This window comes from Mustela lutreola, chromosome 6 (assembly GCF_030435805.1).
Source record: "Mustela lutreola isolate mMusLut2 chromosome 6, mMusLut2.pri, whole genome shotgun sequence".
Lineage (NCBI taxonomy): Eukaryota > Metazoa > Chordata > Mammalia > Carnivora > Mustelidae > Mustela > Mustela lutreola.
This window is the reverse complement of record NC_081295.1, coordinates 139,188,329-139,204,594: the sequence shown is the minus strand read 5'-3', so window position 1 is coordinate 139,204,594 and position 16,266 is coordinate 139,188,329. Positions and strand designations below refer to the sequence as shown.

Below are 16,266 nucleotides of genomic sequence, written 5' to 3'. Positions count from 1 at the left end.
CAAGCTCAGGGTAGCCACGTAGGGACAACTACAAAAGTGAAGCTGATTTTATTTTCAAAGAAAATTAATTATTTGAGAGACAGTGACAGCACGACTCGTGTTCCTGGTCGTGGGTGGGGAGCCCAGTGCAGGCCCGCGCAGCCCATGTCCCGGGTGGGGGCCAGGTTTCCAGGCCGCTATTCTGGAAAAGCAAGTGAGTTACCACTTGTACCCTGGACATTTTTTTACAGAATTTATTTTGGGGCTTCCAAAGAAATCTATATGAGCTTCTTTAACAGTAGTCTGTTTATTAGGGAAGAAGTTGGGTGTGGGTTTTTTCTTTCATTGTGCCTTCAAAGAACTCTGGGCCAGCACAGGTAGCCCTTAGGTACATGCCAAGGGCTGTCTTAGCCAGAGGCCGAGCACCCCATGTGGCTTACTCCCTTTCAACCGTCTTCTGGATGTTTACTTTCCCTAGTTGAAGGGGGAATGAAAGGAACTGAGTTTCAGAGGGACGCCTGGGCAGCTCGGTGGGTTGGGCTCAGCGTGGAGGTGAGGGAGTCCTTACAGACCAGAGCACTGTAACTCATTCTGCCGTGACCTGGGGCTTAGACCCACAGCGCAGTCAGTGCATTTGAAGCCCTGTCTACAGTTACCTCGCCCCAAACACAGCTCCCTCCGGAGCTGCTGAGTCCCGGCTTTGAAGTTTCGAGCCTTTGCCCATTTGTGACTTTACAACGACAGACCTCCCATCTGCGTGGGTTCTCCTGCGCCCGGGGGCAATGCAACCCCTTCTACCTGGTGTGGACACCCCAGGAGGTGCGGCCCAGAAGACCCATTTCCTGGCTTTAGCCGTCGCTAAAGCAGCAGTCTCGTCACCTCCTGGGTCAGGGAGCAGGCACGCGGTTCCCCTGATGGCCCCAGAGGTCAGTGGCCTGTCCCGCACGGGCAAGAGGCAAGGACACGCTGGCAGGGTGACAGCAAATCACAGGACGGCCATGTGACCGGCAATCTGCCATTTTTAAAATATAACATTTATTGCTTAGATGGTTTGATACAGAACAGCTTTTCTTCTCATTCTGAATTTGGAAGTACTATACAACTGAATACAAAGAGGAACAAAAAGTACCAAAACCAAACTTGTGATTCTGTTCCTGTGGCATAAACCGGTTTTGTACATAACACGGAGCAGCAGTTAAGTTCCCTTTAGAAAAATATGAATTCTACACATTTATTATTGTTTCCTGTTTAATGCATGGGCTGAAATCACTGGGATCAACTTCCTTCTTGAGGAAAGAGAGGACAGAGACGGACAGGTGGAAGGGATGGTGCATCTTTCTGAAACCGGCCCCCGACTGTCGCATAGCTTCCCCCCGGGGCCGTGTGGGAAACAGCCCTAGGTTTTATATTCTGTTTTCACAGCCGGGAGTTTCATGTAGTGATTGAATCTCAGCATTGTGTCCATAAATCAAAGAGAAAAACAAGAGAAAAACTTGCACCTCAAAAAACTTTTCAGAAGATCCATATATATATATATGGAGATATATATATATATATATATATATATACTATTTTTTTTTTTTGTAAAAGCCCTGAGAGAAGGAGAAAGAGAATCAAACAAATTGTATAGAAACAAATTAACTGGACATGCAAACTAAACTATGATTCACCCAGAGTTTAAACAAATCACAAATTTCACAGTTTAATATTGGGGGAGGGGAGAGCAAAACAAACAAATAATACACTTCTCAATCTCACTAATAAAATGTGGCAAGACCTTATCGACTACGAGGGTACAGATGGAGGCTAAATAAAGCTTTAAATCAATAGTGATTATTGCGAGCTGTGGCCCCCGGCTGCGCGGCCGGGCCCATTCCTGCTACATCTCACCACAGCGTAGCGCTCAGTCATGGCTTCCCTCCACAGAGTCGCGAGTTTTAGTGTGGAGAGTTGCAGAGAGAAACAAAACACGAGATACCCCAAATAGTGACAACAACGGTAACAATAACAATGGTCATTTAAAAAAAAAAAAAAATGAAGGGATGCGTGAACAGGCATTGGAACTACGCAAACCACACTGGGTGTGAAGGGGTAACGGGAGATCCTTGGTTCTGATCTGTGGCCCTCTAGAGTCAGTCACACCTCGGGTTCAGGCATCCCCAGTACAGTTACAAGTCATAGATACCTCGACCTTTTTCCTTTCACATGCAAAGAGATCACAAGTAATAATCCCAAGAGAAAAATAGCTTCCTTTGAAGTCTGGGCAGTTGGGATTTTGGCCCCCCAAAATGGAGGAGTTGGGAAGGAAGCGGAGGAGATAAAGGTGTGTGTGTCTGCGTTGGTGAGTGGAAGCGGAGGGGGAAGACTCCTCGGGGATCAGAAGGGGCTGGGGTGCGGGGGCAGGGGTGGCCAGGGGAGGGCTAGTGGGTCGGGCGCCCTAGAGGTCTTGGCGGAGGGGCAGGACGCTGAACACAAAATCAGCTACAGTAGGGAAACGTCTCTCATCACTGCTGGCGGCTACAGTGAGGGAATTCTATGGCCCGCATGGGATGCTCGTGGAAAAAAAAAAAAATCCTGCCTTTTCGCACCCAGGGTTCACGCTATTTCAGGAACACCAGAAATAGCATGTTTCGCTTCAAGCACCAACCCCACGTCACAGGAAGGTAAATACAAATCTATTTTTCATCTTCCAATCTTGCACGTGCAGTTTTATTACCAGTAGTAGTAGAAGTACTTCCTCGCTTTGCAAACGACAGTAGCACAGGCGGGTAAGGCTTCGGCCCAGTTTGGCAGGGAGACCGGGGAGGGACGGGTCTCCTTGCTGCCTGGCTTCCTTGGAAGCCCCGGGCACGTGCCCCCTCGCTCTCCCCTCTCTGAGCTGCTCTCCGGCCGGCCCGTGCGGGAGGACCGCTCCCGGCCCCCGCTGGACTCTGCAGTCACGGAAGAAAGGCTTGTCTAAGTACAGTAGAAGAGCTACCACCCGGCGGGGGGGGGGGGGGGGGGCAAGGAAAGCTGCGGGCAGATGCCCACACCGGGACCCAGGGGCAGCCCAGGTCTCCCCGGACAAATATTGCCCATTTGTTTCTGCTGACTGCAGAGACCAGCAAACTGATGAAATAATAATAATAATAATAATAATATTAATAATACATATACCAAACATGGGGGAAATCAGATACAGGACATCTGTGCACGTTCTCCATAGGTTAAAGTTGCCAGCGTAACTCTCCTCTGGAAGTTAAGAACAGAGGTCTTGAAACTTGAACAGTAATACCATGTCTAACGCTGAAAACACGTACAAGGTTGAGGCTAGAATCTTCCCCGGTTCTGGCTGGCGCTCAACTGGAAACCTTCATCAACCACATCCCGCCATATGGAGGCCCAAATTACAGCTCCACCATGTAGCAAACAGAACGAGAAAAAGGTCTATTTGAGAAAAAAGGAACATCTTATCCACATATCCTCTGGCAATTTACATGAAATTCACATCATCTTCTTCCAGTTATTGGTTATGGGTATCCAAGGACAAATTTTTTTTCTTCTGTTTCCAGCTCACAGAACGTACGTTACTATCACAGATTTGCAAGAACAAGCTCACACACACCAATACAGAAGGTAACGTTAATGCTTAAATGAAAAGGTCCTCTCCAAGAAATTCATTAAAATATATGCTTTGTTTCAAAAAGTCATTTTGGAGACACACACGCCCAGGCTGACACTGAAGGACTGGTGAGTACTTAAGGCACCGGAAGTGTGCGTGCGGAGTCTCTTGCACGGAGATGTAAGGCTATGGCACCGGCCAAGACGGCCCACTCCCTCTCGTCCGTCTGTCTGTCTGTCTCTCTCTTTCTCTCTCTCACTCCCCGACAGCTGAAGGGCACTGAGGAAACCTCATGAAATACAGATTCAGGACACTTTGCTCTGCTGGCTTTCGTCTGTGTGCTGGTGGGGGGACGTGATGGGCTGTCATTCTATCCCCAGGAGTGGCGAGGCACCGTCGGCGGCCAGGGTGGGGTGGGCGGGCCCCTTGCCTTGTAGCTCTGGCAGGGCCTCCACGAGGGCCGCTGGGCTCTCTGGGTCAGGGTCACCCAGAGACGCTTGCCCCTTGGGGCTGCCCCCTGGAGCGGCCTTGGGAGCACTCCTGCCAGCTTCAGCCTGGCAGGCACCTGCCGTCCGACCTGCTGCCCGTTCCTCCCTGCGGCTGGGATCCTTGGTGGCACTGGCCAGACTCTCCTTTCGGCTCCGGGTGACAGCCACGTGGTTGCTGGCCGGTGGACCCGAGTCAGCCTCGTTTTCTGAGACGGGGTTGTTGCCGCTGTGGGTAGACTCGCTCTCACTGTCCTCCTCACCCCGCTCCTCCTTGTCGCTGTCCTTCCCGTGCTGCTTGGCGTGCCTGGCTTTCTGGTGGACCCGCTGATGGCGAACCAGGCTATGCTTCAGGGTGAAGGTTCGCTCACAGGTCTGACACTTGTATGGCCTTTCTCCTGGAGCGGTGGGAGAAAGAAGTGGTGTCTGTTAATAGTAAGGCTAGCAGAATCCAGCTCTCTGTCCTACATGAGAGCAGCAGCCATGTAAGCAGGCACGGGAGCAGCGGGCAGCAGGAGGCACCACCACCCCTCACCCCCTGGCCCAGGGGAAACCATTCTCTTTTTCTGAACTGGAAAATAAGGAAGCAGAAATGCAAGGGGCCACCCTCAGCTTCTCTCTCCCTTCCACCTTTTCCACTAGGTTTAAATTTTTTTTATTTTTTTATTTTTTAAGATTTTATTTATTTGACAGAAAGAAACACAGCAAGAAAGGAAATACAAGCAGGGAAAGTAAGAGAGGGAGAAGCAGGCTTCCCACTGAGCAGGGAGCCTGAGGCTGGGCTGGATCCCAGGACTCTGGGATCATGACCTGAGCCAAAGGCAGACGCTTAACAATTGAGCCACCCAGGTGCTCCATCTAACTAGGTCATTAACATACTGATGCAGGAACCAAGGTCCCCAGGGGGAAGCCTCCTGGACACCCAGACTGGCCTGAAAAGAATCTCGGGGGAGGACAGCAGCGGGGTCCCTCTTGCGGGGAGAGGGCACCACTTCTGTGGCTTGCACATGACAGCGGCACCTCCCCAGTCAAAGGCACCAGATACTCTGTGTTCTGATCTAGAGCAGCTGGGGCTTTCCCTCTTGCTCACAAATACTGCGCTGAGAGCAGCTGAGAGTACCACCTGCCAGGGGCCCAAGAATATCTCTCCGCTAGGAGCCAAGCACGGAGCCCTCCAAATCCCCCAGCGGCGGCTGGAGCAGCGAGCCGGAAGAATGTGCGCACCGTGGCTGCCTGGGGAGGGGCAGGAGGAAAGCCCAGACCAGGGTGCAGGCTCTAGGGGCTTCTTTTTGGAGGGGGCGGGTGGGATAGGTTTAAATCTTTTGGTTTTGTTAGTAATATCCAGGTCTTGTCCTTTCTACCAAAAAAATGGCCCCACTTCAGGGACTGTAGACGGCGAGCTCCAGAAGGGGCGAGGACACGCGTGGAACACGGCCGCCCTGACACGCCCGTGTAGCTCCAGTTCAGTGACGTCAGTCAGACCGGCTGCCGCACAGCCGGGAAAGGCGAAGGCCCTTGCTGTGCGCATGCGCAGCCAACTTCCACCTGCTGAGAGCCAAGCCCGGGAGCCTCCCGCACAGCACCGCTGAGCCCCGGTCCCCACTGCCCACTCCCCAGGCCACACCCCCAGTCCTTCCCAGCATGGGCCCCAAACGCCCAACGCCCATGTTCTTCTAGATGCTTCTATGGGACAGGGCAACCCTCATCCCCGGTCCAGAGCTAGGAAGATGGCTTAAAGGACTGCCCAAAAGGCTCTCAAACGACCCCTGCTGAGGGGCCGCCCTGCCGCTAGTGTACTCCGACTGGAAGAGAACCCCCGCTCAATTCCGAGTTCACGTGGCTTCATCGGCCCACGCGCACGCTGCGGCCAGGCCTCGGTCTCGCTGCTTCGGGGGAAGCGGAGCCTACAGGCCGAGCCCAAACCAGCAAAGCGCCCCCGACCCCTGCCCCGTGCCCTCACCTGTGTGGGACCTCATGTGCCGCGTCAGGTCCTGCAGGGACCAGAACCTCTTGTTGCACACGCTGCACACCTTCTTCCTCTTGTCGGCCTTGCTGGCCGCGCTTCTCGGGGAGTCTGTCTTTGGCTTCTTGTCGTCGTCACTCTTCTCCGAGGACTTCTTCTCGGCCACGCTCTCCCCGTCCGAGGTGCCCTCCGCCTCCTCGCCCTGCCTGTCCCCTGAGGCTTCTGATGACGACGAGGCCACCCCCTCCGCAGGGGGCTCCTCCGAGGGGTGAGCGGGCTTCTCCTCCGGCTCGGGCGCGGGGGCAGCGGCCGGGCCGGGCAGCGGGTCCTCGGCAGCCCCTGCTCCGCTGGTGCCTGGGCCATCCTCCCGGGGCTCCTCGCGGCCGTGGGCCTTCCTGTGGCGGCTCAGGGTCCCCTGGAACTTGAAGCTCTTGCCGCAGACGTCGCAGGAGTGCTTCTGGTCCTGCTGGGTGGGGCCCCCGCTGCCCGCGGCGCCCGCGTCGCCCTCGGCCAGCTTGAAGCCCATCAGCCGACTGGCGAGGTTGAGGTCCAGGCTCTTGTTGCTCACGGTGTCTTCCTCCGGGCCGTCTGCGTCATCCCTCTCCTCCACACCGTGCTTGTCCTCGTGCTCCTGGCTCTCCCCCACGTCCTGCTCATCCCCCACCCCGGGCAGTGCGGCCGGGCCCTGCGGCACTTCCTCTGCGCGGAGCTCCTCCTGGACCTCGTCGGGCGCAGGGGCTCCGTCGGCCGCAGGCTGCTCTTTCTCGCGGGAGGTGAGGTCCAGCACTTCACCGCCCGCCGCTGGTGTCTCTGCGTCCGACTGGCTATCTGCGGGAGCGAGCACAGGGGCACAGGCTGAGGCCGAGGACACCCAATACTCCCTTCCAGGAGCCCCATCGGGACTCTCAGCTGGACCCGGCCCCCAAGCCCGTGTGCCAACCCCAGCAAGGATGCCTCTTCCCCCCAATCCTTGTTCCCACTCACATCCCTGGAAGGTCGTGGTGAGCCTGGGTTTATTTACAAAAGGCAAAAGGACCCTCCACATACACACGTGTTAGAGTCGAGAGACCAGCTGTTCTCAGAGCTGGGCCCTCCCCCGCTATTCCCCCCCCCCCCCCCCCCGTCCCAGTAGCAGTGCCCAGAGCCCTCCACTGCCACACACAGGGATGCTCAGGCCCCCAGGAAGGTGTGAGCGACTCAGGGCAGCACAGACAGAAGGACCTGCGAGAGAGGACAGCTGGTGCATTCAAGAGGCTCGCAGCACTAGGAAGATTGAGGAAGCGGAGCTGTCAAAGTTATTTTTCCAGTGCAGAGAGATCATACAAACATGCAACATACATAGGCCCACTCCCAGAACACAGTACCTGATGAGCGTCTCACAGAATCTGGCCCAAAGCATGGATTCTGTGCAATGGTAGAGGCGCTCTTGCCTGCCGGCTAATTCCCAGAGTTCCAAGGCATAAAAGGAGCTGAGTGCACACCTGCGGGCCTCCTCACTCCCGTGAGGACCCCACGAAGAGAAGGGAACCCTCTCCTAGCTCTCCATCTGCTCCTACCTGTCCACGCTCCACAGCAAAATGAAATGCGGAAAGTCTGCCAGTTTTTAATGACCTTAAGGGATGGCACTGTGGCAGCACCAGTGACGCAGAACGGACAACAGAATTTATCAGAAGCACCGTCTTCTCTTCACTCAGGTTGAATGAGGTCTTAACAGCTTCTTCATTACATGCTAAGGCCCTGAAGCTCTCTGCTGAGAACTATTTAATTATCGAGCCAATGGCCAACTTACTACTGCAGGGATCAGAAACTCTTCCCACATCGGGCTGGCAAAACCCATGGTTTCGAGACACTTAGGTCGGATGTACCTCCCTCCTTGTGCGGATCTCTGATTACAGTCCCCAAGCCAGCGGATCTGGGCACCTAAGCGGCCCCTCACATATGGGATTGGACAGGTCACCATGTCCGCCTGTGCCCATCAGTCTGAGTCACCTGATCGATTCTTTGCCATCAAGGCGGTCCTGCAGCTGGGGGTGAAGGAGCTGGCCGTCCCGTGGCCATGGCCATACCTGTCTGGCGCTTTGGGCTTATCCACAACCATCTACACTTCCATGTGTTAATAAATGATTTTTATAAATTATCCAAAAAGTTTAAAGAAGACTCCTGAGATATACACACCAACATCTACGCCTTACTCTACAAAAAAACTATACATTCATTTTCTTGAATCATCCCAAAAGGGAGCATCTACTAAATGAATTTTGGCATAAAGTCCATTAAAAAAAAAAAAGGATAGAATGCTCAGTTTCTTAAAAGAAAAATCTTAATCTCTGATTACTTCCTATTTGTCCCAGTATATTCCAGGCTATTTTTCTTTTTTTTTTTTCACCAAAGAACATGGGTTTTCAAGTTCACCATAGCAGAACATATTTAAGACATCTTAAAAAAAATCGTGATGAATTCTGAAACTCAACCCAAGTATATACGCTAATATCAGATTGTTCTCACATTTGGGCCCCTCCTCAGCGTGGATAATGGAGAGCTCACCCTCAATCGCATAAAAGGCCAGCTCACTTCCTCTGGTGAACAAAAGAGGGCTTGGCTGTGCTCTACCAAACTTCCACTAGGGGGAGACTTTTAACAGGGCAGCCTGCACCCTTGACGTTCTAGCAACTCCAACCAATTTTTATTAAGGGACTCTTGGCAACTGTAGACTTAGTCTCTTCTCCTTTCATGAATATCCAACTTCTAACGCCAGGTCCTATTTCGTTCCCACCTTCTTCAACCGCCTACACCTTCGAATGCAGGTAGTACAACAGATGGTTTTTCTGAGCAATGCCACCTATCTTAACTGGTAACCTCTCTGTCCCTAGCCATCCCCTCATTCGTGATGCTACACCTAAGAAAAACTGTGTGAGGAGGCAGGAATCCAGCGTGCACCACTGTAATAAACCCACCGCTGCTCCTACAGGGAGAGTGGAGACTCTCCGGTCAGCTTGACAAAGAACTACCTGTTGCTTCCTAGCAGTTCCATGTTCCTCAGCTGATGTGACCAACTACCAATCTAAACACCCAATCGGCCTGGCCAGGGGCACAGCTGTTGAGGAAGCTACTGTCTGCGTCTGGCCTCCCCAGAAGCATTTCCTGTGCGCGCAGGCAGGGGGCTCCTGGCTGGTAAGGCCAGCCACCCTTGAGGAGCAATATAAAAACGTCCACGTTTCCGCTGACTTAGAAGGTCAAGCGCAGGTGCCCACAGATAGGAAGGCTCTCACAGGCATCACCTGAAGAACCACAAGGACCCCCAAAGACAAAGTGGGCCAGGGAACCTCTCTGCCCACGAGAAAGTGAACAGAGAGCTTTAGTTCAAGGACCAATGTGCCCCTTTAAGCCCAAGCTGCCTCTTCGTAGCACTGCTGGCATTCCTCTGGGTGGAGGGGGGGAAATCCAGGGTGTATTTTCTTTAAAGAACTTACATGATTAAAAAAGTCAGACTTACATTATAAAAACATGTCTAGGGACTCGAAGCTAGGCATATAAACCTAAAATACCCCTCAAGAACTTCCTTGGTCATTTCCTGCCCCCCCCCCCTTTTTTAAATGGTCTTCCTCTAAAGCCTCACTTTTATGGGAGGGAGCCCTGAAAGCAAGCTTCACCCCACACCCCTGCCATGCTCACTTGGGTGTGCGACTCTCCCTGAAAGCACTGAACCTCCCTGACCTCTTTGTCCCCCGCTTCCTTACTATGTATGAATTGTGACCACAACGAAACCAAACATTTATTTTCTCTTCACTGGTTTCACATTACAGCTTTCAGTGAATTTTCTTTTTCCAGAGGCTTTGTCCTTAAAGAAACCCTATATAACGTCCAGGACCGGGCAGCGGTGGGGCTCTGACAGGGTTTGGCAAAACAGAACTCATGTAACTGCAAATTTAAAAAACAAATACACCCACAATGTAAAATCTGGTGAACTGAAGCTAAGATGTATGTTCTGATTAGCTTTTTGTGTCTGCAGGCTCCCACAGTTGCCCGCACCCCCAGATGTTGGCAGGAGGCCTGGTTCTGGGCTCTTCCATAGGCTCAAGAAGCTGAATGCAAAATGAGCATTCATCACTTGGTACTTACTTGCCGGCCACCCTGGGAAACTTCCGCTGGGTGCCCCTTGCCCTCAGTTATCCACTGCTTTCTCTCTTTTGGGACCACTACGGGTAAAATCACACAGCTGCTTCTTAAGCCAGGCTTCGAGGAAGTGTCTGGGGCTACCAGGTGACTACAGCAGCCAGCTGTTAAACACTAAGAGTGATCGTCTGCAGCAAATTCGAGTTCCGCCAGGATCGCTGTGGGTTTCCTGGGGATGGAACAGTTGATCTCTGGCTCACGGGGCTCCAAGGTTCCGTATCTTTCTTTACCCAAAGATGCCGGCCAATTATGTAGAAATGGAAGCTGGGGGGAGGAAGTGGCAAACTGGCTTACATTTTTACACCCTCAGAGGGTTTGATCTTAACCAAAGGGCCTGGCAGTTCAGGGACTGGCTTGTTTCACAAGGGCTTGGGGGAAGGCACGGCGGAAAAGCAGAGGGTCTGGAATCAATTGCTCTTCCTGGAAATGCTACCCATTCAGATGCGTCCCTCTCCCCCTGGAACTCAGATAAGGACAAGGGGGCTGGGGAAAAAGGAGGGGGCCCCCAGACAACATAGCTCCCCACCCTCACCCATATCTGAGGGAAAGAAGCACAGGATACAATGATCCCCCTGGACCAAAGCCTCTGGGGAGACCCACTCTGGCCTCGAGAAATGGGGAAATGTCAAGCTTTCGAGATCTGCAGAACTGAATCCATAGCTGTAACGAACCCACAGCCAGCTAACTAGTCATGTATACAGGGAACCCACAGCAGCCGATTTTCTGATCTGTTTGGGGGGTGGTGGGAGACGCAGAACCCTAGCACTTGGAGATGCCAAAATGTACTGAATAGAGGACAGGAGTGAATACAAAAGCTGTAAGGAAAAAAAAAAGGTGCCAGGAGACGCATTGAGCAGCCGTTAATTGCTCTGTAGGGGCTGGAGGAAGGAAGCACATATCAGCACACGAGAATAATACCCGGATTCAGGTCAAGCAGAGATGTGATTAAAGAAAGGACATGCAGAGTGCTTTTTCAAACAAGACAAAGTTTTTTACTGGCAGGAGAGTTACTGAAGAGAAAAACACCCCCTCCCCACTCGCCCCTCCCCTGCGGAGGGCTGGCATCACTACTTCCTGGAATACCCTGACAGCAGCAGGAGCCCGTCCCCCACTCTGTAGGATGCGGCAGAGGCTGGGCTTTGAGGAAACAACACCCAAAGCCAGTAGGGTTTCATATCCTTTTTAAATTTGATCCTACCGAGAGCTAGAGCTGCACCCCCAAAGCTGAGCTCCCACCTCCGGAGGGGCCCCACGGCAGGAACAGGGGGGTCTGCTGGGAGGGCCACAGATCTTCCCTAGTGGCCCAGGAAAGCGATCTGGGGCATGTCCATGTCTCCCCAGGCCCCCGCCTACTGCCGGCTCCCAGTCCTCCGTGGGGCCCGCCGCTGGGGACGGCCAGCCGAGTCCTACAGAGAAATGGGAAAGGCAGCCCCCGACGCTTGCACGGCTGGGGCTCGCTACCACGCTGCCAGAGCTCTGGGAGCGGCCCTCCTCTGTCCCTCTTCTCTCCGTCACCCGGAAGCACTACCTGTGCTATCATGGGGTCCAACATCACTCTCTTTTGACTGGGGGATAAGCCCGTTTCTTCTCAGGGAACAGTTGGTAACTCCGTGTTTGCGCAACTGGTGGCGTTCACAGTTAGATTTGGTAGAAAAGAAGGCATCGCATTTTTGACAAGGGAAGGGTTTCTGACCTGAAGCAGGAAAAAAAATATATATTTATCTGGCTTTCTACTGCAACGAAAAAGGAAAGTCGCTTTCCATTCATTCTCCTGGGATAACTGGCATTTGTTCCCCATCCCCAGTCCACCCCTTCCTTTCAACACACACACACACACACACACACACACACACACTCTCTCTCTCTAAAAAAAAAAAAAAACCACTGGTAATAGTAACAGCTCAAGTGGTATCTTCTCTTATCCTGAATGAAGTGGAATGAAGGTTTTGTCTTCAAAATGCTAAACATTAACAATGAAACCAAGACGTTTAAAACAACAGTATTACCATTCAAAATCTTAATAATAGTAACAAAAAAGAGAGAGGAAAGGGATTTGAGAGAACGTCTGATCTGTCACAAAGAGAAGCCACCTCTCGGTCATTTCTGGCATGGCAAGGACTTCTGACGCTGGGAAATTCAACTGGTGTCTGGAAGCCCGGGATGTCCCTGGGAGCCATTCCCCTATCCCCGGCCCAGGGGGATGTGGCTGCCTGCAGTGGCCCCAAAGCAGGGAAACGTGCTTTCCTGTCTGACTTGCTGACACAGTCCTACGGGGACCTCTGCCCGAGCTCACTGCAGTCCCAGCGGTAAGGTGGAGGAGGCCTGCTCCTTCCATTAAAGGTTCCTCGTGACCCACACAGGACCGAGTCTGTGTTAGGAGATGAGGGGCTCCGGGCCACACACCTGCCTGCAGAGACGTGGCTGAGCAGGGCCTAGGTTCAGCCCTACCCCACCATGGGGCAACTCTTGAGAGAGGGGTTCTCTGCTCTGCCCTGCCTGTCTTAACCTTCCATTTTGATTCCTTTTGTACTGTACAGATAATACGTCAAAACACAGACCCGCCTCCTCTGTAGCTGGTCCTGTGCTTGTGTGGCTGGAGGTGCAGGGAAAGCAGGGGTGAGGAGGGAAGGCGGAGAAGGGCTGGTGGGAGCCAAGGCAAGGGATCGGGGGAGCCCAAGTTCTGGAAAGAGAAGGCGGCAGTAAATCATTCACCCTATCACTGGATTCTTCTGTTTCCCCCAAGTGCTAAGGTCCCAGTTTCTGCTCTTACAGGGAACAGGTTCTGTGTACTAACAAACACAGCGTCCGAGCGGCAGCGCGGCCCGCGAGTCTCGTAACCTTGAGATGGCCACTCGCAAACACGAGTCACGACCTGGCAGCAAAGTCAGCCAGCACAACCCCCGGGAACACCAATCACAGGGCCCTTCAGCTTCCAGGACGACCCACGGGTGCCACATCGTGTGCAGGTGACCAGCCCGGCATTCACTGTGAGCGGACTGCCTGGGCCCGGGGCGGGGCCTTATCAGCACAAGGGGGAGGAAGAAAGCAGCACTGTGCACCACACAACTCCAGGGGGCGCCATTCGCACGGAGCACGCTGGTGTGCAGCCCAGCACTGCCAGCATCACCTGCCGCGGAGTTCCAGCATCAGGAACCGTCAAAGGGGGGGGCCATGGGGCCATCCCTTCCCTTCCAAGCAGCAAGACCCTTTCGGGTGAGGCTTCGAAATCACCCCTGGAACCTTTTACAAACACAGATGCCTGGAACCGGCCCATGAAAGCCCATGGAAGGAGACACCCAGAAGCCTGGCACTTGTCCTCTGAAGGACTCCACAGGGGACCTACAGGAGCAAGTGGAGAACCCACTGCCTGCTTTCAAGTTGCCCTCCATGAAGCTCAGGGAGTGTTTTCTGCTAAGTCTTACAAATGACATTTGGGGGGGGGAAAGAAAAGTCACACTTTTGGATGAAGACTGGTTGTGTTTTGGGGTTTTGTTTTTTTTTTTTCCAGTGTACACTTCAAATTATTCTTGCTTTTCTCTAAAAATTAAACATAACCTTTCATAATTATTTGGTCTTTATTTTAAGCATGAAAAAATAACACTTTATCGTCCAAAGATCCAGTACCATATAGCTTCTGAGTCAGGCCAGACGAGAGGGAGACCCAGCTGGGAGCAAGACCAGTCAGAAGCCGGGCTGCCGAGGAACTGGAGGATTCTTGATTTTAAGTAAAACCACTGGTTCCGTGCTCCTTGCCACTGCATGGTGCGCTCTGTGATTTTACAGTGGGGTTCAGACAGCCTGGTTCACGCACCGCGATGAAGATTCAGATTCTTGTGCTAAATTCAGATCATAACCCAATGATGTCAGAAGAGTTCTCAAAGTGACAACTAACAGGAACCCCTTAGAAATCCCCTCGCACTGCAAAAGCCTGACACGTATGCACTCATTCACTCACTCGTTTCTTTTCACGGACGTATGACTGGCATCTAAGTCTCACATTTTAAAGAGCAGTGTGCTCTCTGGAATGCAGGCACAGAGAAAACACGAGTCCTTCCAGTGTTTCTTAATCGGAAAGGTTTCCCCAAAACGTGGGGACTGGCAATCTACATGGAAAGTATCACACACAATTCATTTATGTGGGTCACTGCCACAGGTCATGCTCTGGCACGGGTTTATTTCTAAATGTACCCATAGCCAGGGGAGTGTCCTTTTGCACCTACGGCCGCCCCCTCCGCCTCCAACAGGAGCCGTGAAAACCACCAGCTGGACAGTTTCCCTTCCAGAGAGCAGGCAGGAGAAGAGAGAAACCCTGTACTTCTTGATACTGGCAGGCGCTGGGGCCACCGGGAGCAGAAGAACAAACAGCGAGAAGAAGCGCGACGCTCGGCTTCCCACCGGCAGACATCTTTCCGATGGCTTCTCGCTCGCTGGCTGGGCGAAGACCGCCAAGGCCGTCCCTCCAGAAAGCTGGAAGCAGCCAAATAGCACTGGTATCCAGAACACTTTCCACACGGACGTCTGCACACTTGGACGCCGGCTGCCTATGTGCCACGGGGTGAGGGGCAGGACGGGTGCAGAAGACTGCAGGCTAGCAGAGAAGGGCCACTAAAACCAAGCAGGACAATCCCAAGATGTCAGAGCTGGGGGCGGGAGAAGCAGGAGGCTCAGCCACCCCAGGGTCCGGAGCCCTTCACTTTGGGAGAAAAGGGAGTAGAGGAGGAGGAGGGTGAGGAGGAGGGTGAGGAGGAGGGTGAGGAGGAGGGTGAGGAGGAGGGTGAGGAGGAGGGTGAGGAGGAAGGTGAGGAGGAGGGTGAGGAGGAGGGTGAGGAGGAGGGTGAGGAGGAGGGTGAGGAGGAGGGTGAGGAGGAAGGTGAGGAGGAGGGTGAGGAGGAGGGTGAGGAGGAGGGTGAGGAGGAGGGTGAGGAGGAGGGTGAGGAGGAGGGTGAGGAGGAGGGTGAGGAGGAGGGTGAGGAGGAAGGTGAGGAGGAGGGTGAGGAGGAGGGTGAGGAGGAGGGTGAGGAGGAGGGTGAGGAGGAGGGTGAGGAGGAGGGTGAGGAGGAAGGTGAGGAGGAGGGTGAGGAGGAGGGTGAGGAGGAGGGTGAGGAGGAGGGTGAGGAGGAGGGTGAGGAGGAGGGTGAGGAGGAAGGTGAGGAGGAGGGTGAGGAGGAGGGTGAGGAGGAGGGTGAGGAGGAGGGTGAGGAGGAAGGTGAGGAGGAGGGTGAGGAGGAGGGTGAGGAGGAGGGTGAGGAGGAGGGTGAGGAGGAGGGTGAGGAGGAGGGTGAGGAGGAGGGTGAGGAGGAAGGTGAGGAGGAAGGTGAGGAGGAGGGTGAGGAGGAGGGTGAGGAGGAGGGTGAGGAGGAGGGTGAGGAGGAAGGTGAGGAGGAGGGTGAGGAGGAAGGTGAGGAGGAGGGTGAGGAGGAAGGTGAGGAGGAGGGTGAGGAGGAGGGTGAGGAGGAAGGTGAGGAGGAGGGTGAGGAGGAAGATGAGGAGGAGGGTGAGGAGGAGGGTGAGGAGGAGGGTGAGGAGGAAGGTGAGGAGGAGGGTGAGGAGGAACGGAAACGGGCTGACTGCATTTTCTGTACTCTCTGGGCCTGGGGCCGAAATGAGGGGTACAAGGGAGGGACAGTAGACTGTCCTCTCCTCAAGGGCAACCCTGTTCAGGCAGAGGAGCCAAGGAACCAGGAACCGTCCTTGCTCACTAGGACATAGGCCAGGAAGAGAGCGCAATGAGGGAGCTCAGCCACGCAGAGAGAGCTCACCACGGGCGATGAAAGAGGATGGAGATGCCAGCCTCCTCCCGGACATGATCCCAAGAACCTGAGCCATGGGCCCCTGGGCCGCAGCAACCCCACCGGTCTCCTCGAGCTGCCTGTCTAGGAGACAACAGACGGATGTTACGATCCTTCTGTGCATCCGCTATGAGGTCAGGAGGAAGGGGACTCTTGAGACACAGACGCGGTTTGCCTAACAGTGATCTAAACCCAGATGCTGCTCGAAGCTTCGGGCTGGAACACAGCTAGACTTTAGCACTATCCTCACGCCCTGCCAAAAAAAAAAAAAAGAAA

General features: G+C 53.7%; 1 protein-coding gene across 11 annotated transcripts in view; it reads right to left on the bottom strand.

Annotated features, from left to right (window-relative positions):
• Positions 1-980: 980 nt before the first annotated feature.
• RREB1 (ras responsive element binding protein 1) overlaps positions 981-16,266 on the bottom strand; it is a 175,221-nt gene continuing 159,935 nt past the window's right edge. For 10 of the 11 annotated variants that reach the window (XM_059179186.1, XM_059179189.1, XM_059179185.1 and 7 more), the window contains 3 exons: positions 11,730-11,894; positions 6,026-6,856; positions 981-4,463 (listed from right to left, as the gene is read on the bottom strand). In XM_059179186.1, coding sequence (XP_059035169.1) covers positions 3,946-4,463; positions 6,026-6,856; positions 11,730-11,894 — 1,514 coding nt within the window. In that variant the 3' untranslated portion in view covers positions 981-3,945. The remainder of the gene's footprint in view (positions 4,464-6,025; positions 6,857-11,729; positions 11,895-16,266) is intronic. The other variant, XM_059179191.1, reaches the window with a different exon arrangement.